The sequence below is a fragment of the Scyliorhinus torazame genome, chromosome 9, assembly GCF_047496885.1.
Source record: "Scyliorhinus torazame isolate Kashiwa2021f chromosome 9, sScyTor2.1, whole genome shotgun sequence".
NCBI classification, from domain to species: Eukaryota; Metazoa; Chordata; class Chondrichthyes; order Carcharhiniformes; family Scyliorhinidae; genus Scyliorhinus; species Scyliorhinus torazame.
The window spans coordinates 119980840-119994268 of NC_092715.1; the positions used below are offsets into that span (position 1 = coordinate 119980840).

Genomic DNA, 13429 nt, shown 5'->3' on the forward strand with positions numbered 1-13429 from the left:
TCCTCCTCTTAGCTTGTGGCTGCCTTAGTGGCCAAGCTCCCTGAGCTCTGCAGGGCTGCTGTCAATCATGTCGACGTCACAAAGGCTGGGTCGAATGGAGCGGGTGGCTGCATTCTCATTCCCGGAAGCGGTGACGGGCTCTGGGAGTAGCAGCCGCGGTATGTGGACACTATGGAGGGGAAGAAAGTGGACATTCCAATCGGGGTGCTGGACGATCTCTGCAGGTAAACACACAGGAAGCAGCGTGTGAAATCACAAAAGGTCGGATTGTCCAGTGGTGGGGGACGGGGTGGGTTGGAAAGAAGGAAGTGGAAGGTCCAGGAGGAGGAAATGCGCTCCGAGCGGAGAGCCCGACACAACCAAGGGCCAAAGTTAAAATGGAATTTAATTCAAAGCAAAGGGAGTTTGGGGATCCTTCGATATTTTACATAAAACCAGGAGAGCGTGTAAATCGAGTTTCATTTTTGTTTCGAAACGAAATCGCACGATGCTAAATGTTGTAAAACGAGAGGACATTTTGTGACATTGCTTTCTTAAAGTATAAATTCATATCGATTCACAGTATCTATAGTTTGTAGTTTAACATATTTGAATTTACTTGCAAAGCTTAATCTTTGAAACAAAACGTGCTGGGTTAGTGAATAGTTCTATTACTTCAAATTGCAGGGAGGAACTGGGTGGTTATTTTTAATCTGCGGAGATTTATTTTGTACATTGCTTTGCAATGCAAAATTTAACATGCACTCCACAGCATAAAAAAACAATAAGCATCTTAGGCAGTATATACTTTTCCTGCTAAACTTGCACATATGTAGGACCTGACAAGATTTATATGCTATTTATGTCGTTTGTCCAGTTTTGGTGCATGACTTTCAGATGCACAGAGAGTCAGTATTTTAGGATGTATTTGCAATACCCCACTGAGATAGTCACAACTGAGTTGGGCAGGCCATGTCGCCAGAATGCCTCGCTCAGTAAAGTGAACCTTCTTTGGAGAACTTGGGGTACACTTATGACAGTGAAATGAATTGCTGCAATGATACTTTGGAACTCTATGATATTGATTTCAAGTCCTGGGAGAAGCCACAGGATCACTGTTTTTGAAAGCAAGGGCATATCAAAGGCAGAAAGAAATCAAGTGGTGAGGGAAAACCTGAGCCAGCAGCTCGTCAACACTCAAGTCGTCTGTATCCTGTCCTATTTGCAGCAGAACCTTCTGGGCACAGATTGGCTTTGGCAGTCACTTGGGTATCCACCGAAGACCTCAGATGATGAACATGTTCGACCTTCAAGTCAAATATCACCAAGAAGAAAGATAATACTGTGCATGTTTGCATCAAAGTGTTTAGCTCCCCTCAAGAGGCATACTTTCCATGAAACACAGCCCCACAGCGCAAGGCCCCAGCATGACTGGTGCTCACACCATGACAATCAGAGCCTTCATAGCTCTAAATTTGATGGTAGGCTCAACAAATTTGAATGAGCCCATCACACAATGCAGAACAACATTGGGTTCTAATTGGTGGACTCTCCTTTAGATCAGGAGAACGGTTTGGCAGGTGGTGGAGACTTAGAGCAATTCAGACCCATCTCCTAAATTTGTGTGAAGTTGCTGAACTGTCATTGAATAAAGGTGCAAGGTAGCAGCCAGATTTCTGGCATTCAGTCTGGCAAGCAGCCAGAGGCAAATGTGAGCTTGCAAAGTCTCGAGCGAGTTGAGGAGGTGGTGCTGTCCAACGACCATCGAGGGGAGTAGCAGAAGACTCCAGGCCAGGCTGAGCAGGGTGGGTGGCCAAGCAACCAAAAGGAAAGGGTCAAAAGAGCAGATAACCAGGAGCACATGCAGTCATCACAGTTCGAGGCCCTACCACCTGAGTGAAAGGTGAGCAGCAGTTGGAAGGGCTTTGAAGGCCAAGCAAGTTCCATCATAGTGTCTCGGAGCAGCGGAATGATTCGACCAGAGGCCAGCATGGCAGAGCTGAGAACGAGGAGGCTGGAGAGCAACCAACGTCTTGTTGTTTTTGCCTGTTGAATTTGCTACCTTTTTGCGGTGGGGCTCGACATCATTAGGGATGTGGGGGGGGGTTTATCTGGGTCCCACGTATAGAGGGAGAGCGTGGAGCCCCCAAAGGTGTAAGCCTGCCTCTGGCTACACCACTAAAGGCCACGCACTAAATCTGAATCTACACTGTCAGACTGAAGTGTAAAATGCATCAGTAATGCTTTTACTTTTGTGAAAGATGAAAAATGTTAAAATTCCTTTGCATATATGAACATACTAATTAGGAGCAGGAGTAGGCCTACTGGACCCTTTGAGCCTGCTCCGCCATTTAGTGAGATCATAGTTGATCTGATTTTAACCTCAATTCCCATATACCCCAATAAGCTTCCACCCCCCTCACAATCTATCTAGCTCTGCCTTAAACATTTTCACAGATTCTATTTCTATTGCCTTTTGAGGAAGAGAATTCCAAAGCCTCACAACTCTTAAGAAAAACAATTCTCCATATTTTAACCCGTTTACTTTTGTATTTCATTCCCTTCAACATAAACAATAACATTTCTATTAGCTTTCCTAATTACTTGCAAACTAATATTTTGCAATTCATGAACTGGGGCACCCAGATCCTTCTGCATCTCAGAGCTCTGCAATCTCAGCATTTAGATAATATGCGCCTTTTGTTATTCTTCCTGCAAAAATGAACAATTTCGAATTTTCCAGATCACTTAACCTATCTATGTCCCTTTGTAGCCTCCTTATGTCCTCTTTCCAACTTATTTTACTACCAATTGTGTTGTATCATCAAGTTTATCAACAATACCCTTTGTTTCCTTCATCTGTGTTCTTTATGCAAACTAAAAATATTGAGGCCCAGCACTGATCCCTGTAGCACACCGTTCATTACATCTTGCCAACCAGAAAATTACCCGTTGTGTGAGCGAGCCAGCCAATCTTCTATCCATGTCAATATGTTACCCCATACACCATGAGGCATTATTTTCCACAGGAACCTTTGATGTGGCACCTTATCAAATGCCTTCTGAATATCTAAGAATAGTAAGTACCAGTTCTCCTTCATCCACAGCATATGTTACTTCAAAGAACTCCAATAAATTGGTTAAACATAATTTACTTCTCAAACCCATATTGACTTGTCTGATTGCCATGACTCTGATTGCTTGACTCTATCGAAGTGCCCTGTTATAATATCTTTAATAATAACTTCCAACATTTTCTCTTTGGCAAATGTTAAGTTAACTGGCCTGGAGCTTCCTGCTTTCTGCTCCCTCCATCTTTGAATGAAGGAGTTGCATTTACTATTTTCCAATCAAATGGAACCTTCCCCAAATCTAGGGAATTTTGAAAGATTAAACCCAACGCATCAGTGATCTCCCTAGCCACTTTTCTTAAGATCTTAGGATGAAGTTCATCAGGATCCAGGCATTTGTCAGCCCACAGCTCCAACATTTTGCTCAGTACCATTTCCCTGGCGATTGTAATCTTTGTGAGTTCCTCCCTTCCCTTTCCTGATTTGAAGCTATTTCTGGAATGTTACTTGCATCCTCTATAATGAAGACTGATGCAAAATACCTGTTCAGTTGATCTGCCATCTCCTTAATTTCCATTATTAATTCCCGAGAGTCGCTTTTTGTAGGACCAATGCTCGCTTTGTTAACTTTTTAAAATTAGCTTTCTCATACTCTTAATTTTCCTTCCTTATTAATCTTTGTCATTCTTGGCTGTTTTTTATATTCTGTCCAATTTTCTGACCTGCCCATCCTTGTGCAGTTATATGCTTTTTCTTCACGCTTGATACTATCTATAACTCTTAGTTAACCACGGATGGTGGGTCCTCCCCATGAAATGTTTTTTGTTGGAATGTACAGCTGCAGGACGACACTGCAGAGTGATATTTTCTCTGAAAATGTTTTCCTATGCCATTACCTAAACCTGTTTGAGAGATTGTGCACATGTCCGTGTTAAGTCAGATTTACTTAGCAATGATGTAGCCTGTTGTTTATCTTGCCTATTACTAGTTAAGCTAATTATTGTACGAATAGATTACGTAGCTAATTTTTTTTTCCAATTTGACTTATCCATGTTTTGTGGCAAAAACGTAAAAACAATCATAGAATAGTTACAGCATGGAATGAGGCCATTCGGTCCATTGAGTCCATGCCAGCTGTCTGCAGGAGCAACTTAGTCAGCCCAATCCCCTACCCTTTCACGTAGTCCTATCATTCTTCACAAGACGCAAGAGTAGACCACGTGCCTCATTGAGCCTGCTCTGCCATTCAGTCTGATCATGGTTTTAACTCCACTTTCCAGCCTGCCCCTATGATTCCCTGAGAGACCAGAACACACTCCGTCCCCAGCCATAAGTGCATTCAATGATGGAACATCCATAACCTGAATTCCAAAGGTTTGCAACCCTTTTGAATGAAGCATTTCTCCTAATCGATCAGTCCTTTATCCCAATTAACCTGAACCAGTTCTCTCCTCATTCTGATGTAATTCACTTTTGTTTAAGATTCTTGTTAGTTATTGAAATATGTTGAATTCACACCGTTGTTCAGATAATTATCCAATTTCCTTTTCAAAGCCTCAATTATTCTGCTTCCACCACAACCAGGCAGTGCATTCTATTTCCTAATCACTGTGTATTTTTGCTTTTGGTTTTCTTGCCAGTTACCTTAAATTGGTGTCTTCTGGTTTTCAAACTCTCTGTCATTGGGAGCAGTTTCTCCCTCGACCCTGTCCAGACCCTTCAGGCTTTTGAAGCCGTCAGTCAATCTCCCCTCACCTTTTTCTTTTCTAAGGAGATCAGACCCACTTCTGCAATCTGTCCGAATAACTGAGTTTTCTCATCTCTGGAGCCATGTTCGTAATTCCTTTCTGCACCCTCGCTAATGGCATCGCATATTCCTAAAGAGCAATGCCCAGAATTGAACACGGTACTCCAGCTGAGGACCAGTGCTAAGAGGTTCACCTGTAATTCCCTTGCTTTGGTATTGTATGTCTTTATTTATAAAGCATTGAGAGCTTATTAACCATTTTTTCATCCTGCCCTGCTACCTTCAATGATTTGTGCACATATACCTCCTGATCACCCTTTAGAATTGTATTCTTTATTTTATACTGCCTCTCCTCATTAATTTTTTTTTAGAAAATATTTTATTGAGGCTTTTATTTTAAACATCAGGTTTCAACAAGAACAAAACAATATACCCCCCCCCCCCCCCCCCCCCCAGTAAACATGGCTTGCACAAACAGGACCACCTTCCCCAGCCCCCTTTCCACTGTTCTCCTGTCTCTTCCCCCCACCCCCCCCCCCCCCCCCCCCCCCCCCCCCCCCCCCAGGCAAACCCCTGCAGCGATCCCCTCAAGGCAAATTTAATTTTCTCTAGTCTGAGAAACCCTGCCATGTCAGTAACCCGAACCCTCTTCTTCGGGGGTTCTGAGTTCCTCCAACCTAGTAAGATCCGTCACAGGGCCACCAGGGAGGCAAAGGCCAGGACATTGTCCTCTCGCACTTCCTGGTCACCTAGATCTTCCGACACACCAAAGATCGGCACCTCTGGACTCAGCACCACCCTCGTCTTTAAAACTTCTGATATGATGTTAGCAAACCCCTGCCAGAAGCCCTTCAGCCTCGCACATGCACAAAACACATGGAAATGTTCGTAGGACACCCCGCACAGCGTCCACACGTATCCTCCACCCCCTCGAAGAATCTGCTCATCCGGGCCACCATCACGTGCGCTTGTAGACCTGAGCCTGGTACACAACGAGGATGCATTGACCCGCCTCAGGGCCTCATTCTTCTCACTATTTGCCACTTCACACTTCTCTGCATTACATTTCATCTTTGCCATTCCACCAACTTGTCCCAGGACTGTTAATTAGTTAATCAATTAATAAACATGGAAAAATTGGATTATAATACAAAACATCTTTACTCTTTCTCCCCCCCCCCCCCCCCCCCAAAAAAAAACCTTTAGGTTAATAATTACCCACAGGTTTTAGGATTAACTCAGATGACACAGTACATTTGAAACAATAGTGGTCTCATTAGCATACAAAGTACTTTTTAAAAACACACAGATCGGCTATGGTCAAACACGCACTCCACTCGGCTTTGACAAAGGGTTATCTGGACTTGAAACGTTAGCTCTTTTCTCCCTTCAGATGCTGCCAGACCTGCTGAGATTTTCCAGCATTTTCTCTTTTAGTTAGTGTCTGGATTTCTTCCTCTGAGAACCCTCCAAGATAATTTTCATATAAGAGTTTCCAAACTCCAATCCCAAAACATACTTTAAACCTTTTCTCATAATCATGCTTCCATTAACGATTTGCATTCAGAAATCCAGTTTACATTTTCCAAAAGACCCTTGTGAACAGATCTTCCGCATCACTTCTGTGAACCAGATTTTATACCAATCCTTTTTAGGATTGCTTTATCTTGACTGCTTTTGCACACAAATTCCGATATCCAGCTACCAAGTGCTCCACAATAATTTCAATTCATGCCTCACAAACTGTAGTAAGATATCACAAACTTTAGAACCATTTCAGATATCTTGCTGATTTCTCACTAGCCAGCTTCTTTACAATTCTGTGCCTTGAAATGAACAGTATCTTGTTCTCCCAGTCCTCCTTTGTTCCTTTAACTTCAAGCTCCCTGGAAATTCCTCTTTATTTCTCTAATTTTCTTAAGTAGCTATCCTTTAGCTTTTTAGCACTGGCTTTATGAACCATGATTTAATTGTGTGGCTTTGCTTCTAGCAAAGCTGAGAGCGATATCCCCTCTCCAGCTGCCTGTCACCAACTACTGTAGCTTCCAGCTAAAAACAAAGCGATGTTTTTCCCCCCCTTTTCAAGGGTCTGTAGGACCTTTTTTCCTATAAATATCAGGAAAAACAGTGGACATAGTATTGACCACAGGGAATCCCACCTGCCTGCAGTCCAAAGAATAACCCCTCAAATTTATTCTCCGTTCCCTGTCGATCAGCAATTGTGTGCTAATGTTGCAACTGCCCCTTTTTATCCAATGGGCTTTAACTCAGCTGTCAAGCCTGTTATGTGGCATTTTATCAAATGTCTTTTTGAAGTACAGACCATGTACACCAATTGCATTAGCCTCATCGAAAAACCCCAATCAAGCTGAACATGATTTGTTTCTAACCATTAAGTTAAACTGACTGGCCTGTGGTTGCTGGATTTATTCACAGAATCACAGAATAATACAGTGCAGAAGAGGCCCATTGAGTCTGCACCAACGCATGAAAGACCTGACCTGCCCACCTAATCCCAGTTGACAGAATCACAGAATAATACAGATGTTCTTGCACCCTTTCTGAACAAGGATGTAACATGTGCATCGCTGTCCTCTGGGTACCAAATCTGCTTCCAGGCCTCTTGTTGATTCTCTGTTTTGACTGTTGGATGATTTGTCACTGTGGACACGTTGTATAGCAGTATGGTGGGATCTACATCACAAGATTGTGAATCTTTTTATGAATGATAATGACCCTAACAATTTAATATTGTAACTATGTGGCTTATTTATTGAACAGCCGATTCATTTTGCATATTCCAAGTGAAGAAAGGGACAATGCGATCAGAGTGTGCTTTCAGATTGAGCTGGCCCATTGGTTTTACTTGGACTTCTACGTGCAGAACACACCAGGATTGCCTCAGTGTGGGATAAGAGATTTTGCCAAATCAGATATCCTTTTGACTACATCCGAGGTAGATTTTGTTAACATCTGCAAAATATTTCCCTTGCAGAAATGTCGTGAGCTGATCACTAGATGTGTAGCAATATATTGCAGCCTTTGCAAATAGGTTAGTTTTTGACAGCATGATTTGCCTCTCTGCATTTCCCTGTCCTTTCTAAGCTCCAAATAAGTTGATTTATCTACTCCTCCTCCCCACGCCTGATTAAAATTGTGCATTTTCTGTCATACTCAACTGATTCTTTCCCGGGACTCCCAAATTGTGCAACGCCCCATCTCACCCGTCCCATATTTATTTTCCCTTCCATTCCAGATTTTAAAAACCAAGCTGCGAACCTTCTAATCAGTACTTCGGTTACCTGATCTTACTGTGGAGTCTTGCGTCATCTGGATTCAAATCCTGCTTACATGGCAAGAAAATCTGCCTGGCTGAAAGTCATGTAACCTAAATGCTTATTCCTTAACTGCTGTTTGCACTCTTCAGTCACTGTTCATTTTTACTGCGGAAAGGGGATGATGTGGAAAAGATTTTAGATGAATGGAAGGAGTACAAGATGGGAGTGCCGACATATGGTGCAATTATACTAGATGAAACACTGGAAAATGTAAGTAATAACCTAGAATGACTGACGTTTGTAGCATCAGATGCTCCACATGATTTCATGTTTGGGAAATGTCTATGCAAAAGTCAAGGTTTATGGTAAATAAAACAAATGTCAGGTCTTTGCCATATGTTTATGGCAGGACGCTGGCTAATTTGAAAAAGCTAATATGGTAACGCTATTTCCAATGGCCAGTGAGTCATAGAATCACATTGGCCATATGCCCTATCCAATCTGTCTGGCTCCCCACTGAGTTGTTGCCATTCCCACACGTGGTCCCCATACTGCTGCAAGTTTATTTTGTTCAAGTGCCCATCCAGTTTTCTTTTGAAATCCTTGATTGTTTCGTACCCATCATCCTCATGGGCAGTCTGTTCCCGGTCGTTACCACTCACTCCATTTTTTAAAAAAATGTTCTTCCACGCATTCCCCTGAATCACTTGCTCAAAGCCTTTGTACAATCAGCTACCAAAAATCATTGCATATATGCCAGGTCAATTAAGACCACTCCACTTTCCAGCTCCAGAAACCATGCTTTCTCCTCTGCTGCATCACCCCCTCCCCCGCTTACAGCCATAACATGATGTACTCAGATTCATCATAAGCCTCCATTTTTCATCCCACAAATGCATATTTTACTTCCTGATACCTTGTCAACTGGGCACAATTGATCAAGCAGGCACGATGGCTGTGTTGCAAAGATGGAAATAAAAAGAATATGTTTTTTCATGAAGAGTTGTTAGAAAGTGGAAAGGCCTGCCAGAAACTGCTCAAAGCAGAAATAATAACCGTGCTTACAAAGACAAGTGAATAAATATTGGAAAAACATGAGAGCGAACAGAGGAAAAGGGCTAAATGGAGAGTTCTTGCAGAATTGGCCCAAGCATGCTGAGCCAAATGAGCCTCTTGTGTTCTAAAATATAATGATCGGAATGACCGGTTGGGTGAGGGCATAATCTGGATTAACTATGATACCCATCGCAATCCGCCACTAATTAGTTACTTGAGTTTATGTATGAGTAATAGAAAGATTAGCAAACTGCAACTGTACTATTCCTAAACACCATGTCGAGAGGTGCGATGTCTTGTGGATACTGAGAAATATGAGGTTATAAAGGACAGTATTTTCTAAGCATGTCATAGAATAGAATCCGTACAATGCAGAAGAAGGCCATTTGGCCCATCGAGCCTGCACTGACTCGCTGAAAGCAGCCTACCTCAGCCCAATTCCCTGCCCTATCCCTGTAGCCCCACCAAACCTTTGGACACTAAGGGACAACACACTCACTCTCGCTCTCAGACGCCTGGAGGAAGGAGAGGTGAAGGAAGGGGAGAAGGACAACAAGTAGATGACTTCAACATTCCCGGGCTGAGGGCCCTGTCCTGTCGCCTGGTTCTCCCAACTGTCGTCAACTGCCTTAGGCAAGGAAGAAACCTTCATTTTTATTAGGTGTGCTTGTTCCGGGTCAGGGGTATCCAGTGGACAGTGTAGTTGCTGAGCCCTTCCCGTGCTGAACACCCCATACAGTGGCTTCTTTCTGCAGGGAGGAGGTCAATTCCATTGGGTGGTGTTTCCAGGGTGGGAGCATGGACTGTGTTTTTGCTGAGCCCTACTTGGGCCAAAGACTTGGCGAATCAGCGCCACTTAAATCATTGTGGCCGACCTAGGGTGGGAGCACACCCGGTGCTTTTGCCAGACCCCTCCCGGGCTGGAGATCTGCCTTTGCTCCCTGTCATCCCACTCTCCAGCTTCACAGGAGACTTGGAGTTTCCCACCTCCAGCACCATTCCATCTACGGTGTCTCACCCTCCTGTGTCGCCATCCTCCTCCTCCCTCTGTTCCCCTTCTGTATACCTTCCTACGGGGAGAGTACATTGATCCACCTCACCTTTCCCCTAATCCCCCCCCCCCCCCTCACTGTCAATTTCCAATCATGTCTAGCACTTGCCATGATGGCCACTCCACCACGCCTCGTATGTACGGGAAGATCGTGTTCTTCCTGAGGGCCGAGAAGACTGTCCACCTCGCCTTTGAAAAGGGGCTCACAGTGGGCTTGACCTACGTGGCGATGGACCCTCTTGAGGACACCGCCGAGGGAGTGATCCTTTCCAATGTCCCGCCCTACCTCCCTGTGGAGCTCCTCCTCACTACCACCCAACTACTGGGGGAGGTACGTTCCGAGGTGGCGACACTCCTTTGTGACCTAAAGAAGACCTCCCTTAGGCACATCTACTCCTTCTGGTCCAGGCCCCCCCTTTTAAGCAGCGCCACTCGTTGGAGGGGGGGAGGGGCAAAAAACAAACAAACATGCCCCCCCCCCCTGGTGCGGAGAAGGTGGCACCCCAGCCCCTTGACATCACACCCTGCTCCCTGACCTCAGGGTCATTTGGCGGTGGCGGCGTAGGGGGCCCCCCTCTCCGCCTCAGTCTCCGACGCGCTGGGCACTTCCAACTCCATTCCGGAGCTTCTCCCGGAGTTATTCCTGCATCTGTCCAGTGGCCCACGGCGCAAGAGGAATTGGGGGCCTGAGCCACCGCTTCGCTCTGGCCCAGTTTCCCGACAGGAGCCCGTAAGGAACCCATCTGTCGACAATCCGGGGCATGGGACCGAGGCAGACCCAGGGCTAGTTGGTGGGTCAGTGCCATCTGCCACACTCAATGTGGCGGGAGACTCGGTCCCAGAAGGCGACTGCCCGGAGGAGGACAGCTCGGTGGGCGACGCAGGGGATGATTTTGAGTCCATCTGTTGCGAGGCGGTGGACTCCATCGTGCCTGACACCAGTTCACCCCTCAGCCCCCGAGAGGAACTCCAGGATTTTTGATATGCCAACCGCAGTCGCCGAAACAGAGTGTAGCTAGCCCTCGACCGGTGGTCGGACATGGCGCTGGTCATTCAGTCTTCCTGTGCCTACGTTAAAGAGGCAGGAGACACGGACGGGATTGAGCAGCGCTGGATGAAATCTTTCCTCGCCAGGCTCCAGAGGGAACGGAGGGGCGCACGCTCCCAAACACTAAAATTGTGATGGTGAAGGTGGCACATTACTGCTGACATGGAGGTTTCCAGAGCCAGCCTCAACATCAACGACAGAAGGGACGCGCTCTGCAGGTTCCAGAACTTCTCGGTCCTCTGGGACAGGAAATATGCAGCATGCTTCCTGCATGAAATCCACACCGCTCCAGGAGACGACAGCCATGTGGCTCCTAGTGTAAAATGGCGGGGGGGTCAACATGAGTCACCTAATCTCGCGTTTAGGGAGGGTGGCTATCATGTTGGCCCCACATTATCAGCTGGAGAACTTTGGGGTCAAGGAGCCAGTGCCAGGCTGGTTGCTGCACCTGAGGGGGCTAAGGTACCTTGTGAATGTCTACACTCTCCAGGTTGGCCAGCAGCAGACGGTTTTCTTCGAGCAAGTGTCCACTCATCTTGGCACCATTGTCCTGGGGAGGGGGGGGATTTTTATTGCACCCTCAGGACAAAGGACCATCTTGGTACCCAGTGCAGCTCCCGTTCGGTGGTGAAGTTAAAGAACCTGGTCAGGTTCTTTGACTTGGTGGACGTCTGGTGGACTCTCCATCCTGACTCCACCTTTGTGAGGCCTGGGGTCGGAATGTCCAGAATCGACCGCCTCTACATTTCCAGGGCATTATTTGCCCAGCGTCCCGACGGCCTCTGTGCAGCAGGTGCCGCGCTCAGTCCACCGTCTGGTGTGGGCGGGGCTCACCCCGTCTCACATTCAGTCGTGGTCCGCTTTCTGGCACTTTAACAACCTGCTGCTGGAGGACGAGCGGTTCCTGGGCTCGTTTTGTCGCTTCTGGACCGGCTGGAGAATGAAGTGGAGAAACTACTCCTTGAGGATATGGTGGGACGTGCATCTGTCATGCATTTGCCCACAAATTCAACTTGTCCAAATCACACTGAAGCATCTCTGTATCTTCCTCACAGCTCACCCTCCCAACCAGCTCCGTCAACAAATTTGGAGATATTAGGTCCATCATCCACATTATTAATTTTTTTAAATAAACATTTTATTGAGGTATTTTTGGTATTGTAATAACAACAAAATAAACAATGTATATGAAACTATAAACGGTGCAAAAGTCGTCTCCCTTCCTTACAGGTCCCACCTTTATTAACCCCCTAGTCTAAGCTAAACTAATCTCCCCCTTCTGCTGACCATTAATTTTCCGCGAAGAAGTCGACGAACGGTTGCCACCTCCGGGCGAACCCTAACAGTGACCCTTTCAAGGCGAACTTGATTTTCTCCAAACAGAGAAAGCTAGCCATGTCTGATGGTCTCTGACTTCGGGGGCTTTGAGTCCCTCCAAGCTAATAGTATCCGTCTCAGGGCTACCAGGGAAGCAAAGGCTAGAACGTCTGCCTCTTTCTCCTCTTGGGTTCTCGGGTCTTCCGACACCCCGAAAATCGCCACCTCTGGACTCAGTGCCACCCTTGTTTTTAACACTGTGGACATGACATCTACAAACCCCTGCCAAAATCCCCTAAGCTTCGGACATGTCCAGAACATGTGGACATGGTTCGCTGGTCCTCCCGCACATCTTGCACACCTGTCTTCCACCCCAAAGAATCTGCTCATCCGGGCCACTGTCATGTAAGCCCGGTGAACGACCTTGAATTGTATTGGGCTGAGCCTGGCACATATTGCGGACACGTTGACTCTACTCAACGCGTCTGCCCATAGACCATCCTCTGTCTCTCCTCCCAGCTCCTCCTCCCACTTGCGCTTCAGCTCCACAGTCTGCGTCTCCTCTGACCCCCATAAGTTCCTTGTAAATGTCAGAGACGCTCCCTTCTCCTACCCACCCTCTGGAAACTACCCTGTCCTGAATCCCCCTTAGCGGTAGGAGTGGGAAGGTTGACACCTGTTTACATCCACATCATTAATATACATTTGTGAATAGTTTGGGTCCTGTTACTGATCCCTGCGGTACCCCACCAGTCCATGCCTGCCACTTGGAAAAAGACCGGTTTATTCCCACTCTTTGTTTCCTGTCTCCCACCAGTTTTTTTTTTTCCCATAAATTTAGAGTACCCAATACGTTTTTTCCAATTAAGGAGCAATTTAGCA

The 13429-nt window shown here is 46.0% G+C and overlaps 1 protein-coding gene across 1 annotated transcript in view; it reads left to right on the forward strand.

Moving 5' to 3' along the window:
* Window positions 1–29: 29 nt before the first annotated feature.
* The window catches only part of dcp2 (decapping mRNA 2), a 53207-nt gene continuing 39807 nt past the window's right edge, over window positions 30–13429 (forward strand). The window contains exons 1-3 of the mRNA XM_072516454.1: window positions 30–224; window positions 7579–7730; window positions 8218–8345. Coding sequence (XP_072372555.1) covers window positions 172–224; window positions 7579–7730; window positions 8218–8345 — 333 coding nt within the window. The 5' untranslated portion in view covers window positions 30–171. The remainder of the gene's footprint in view (window positions 225–7578; window positions 7731–8217; window positions 8346–13429) is intronic.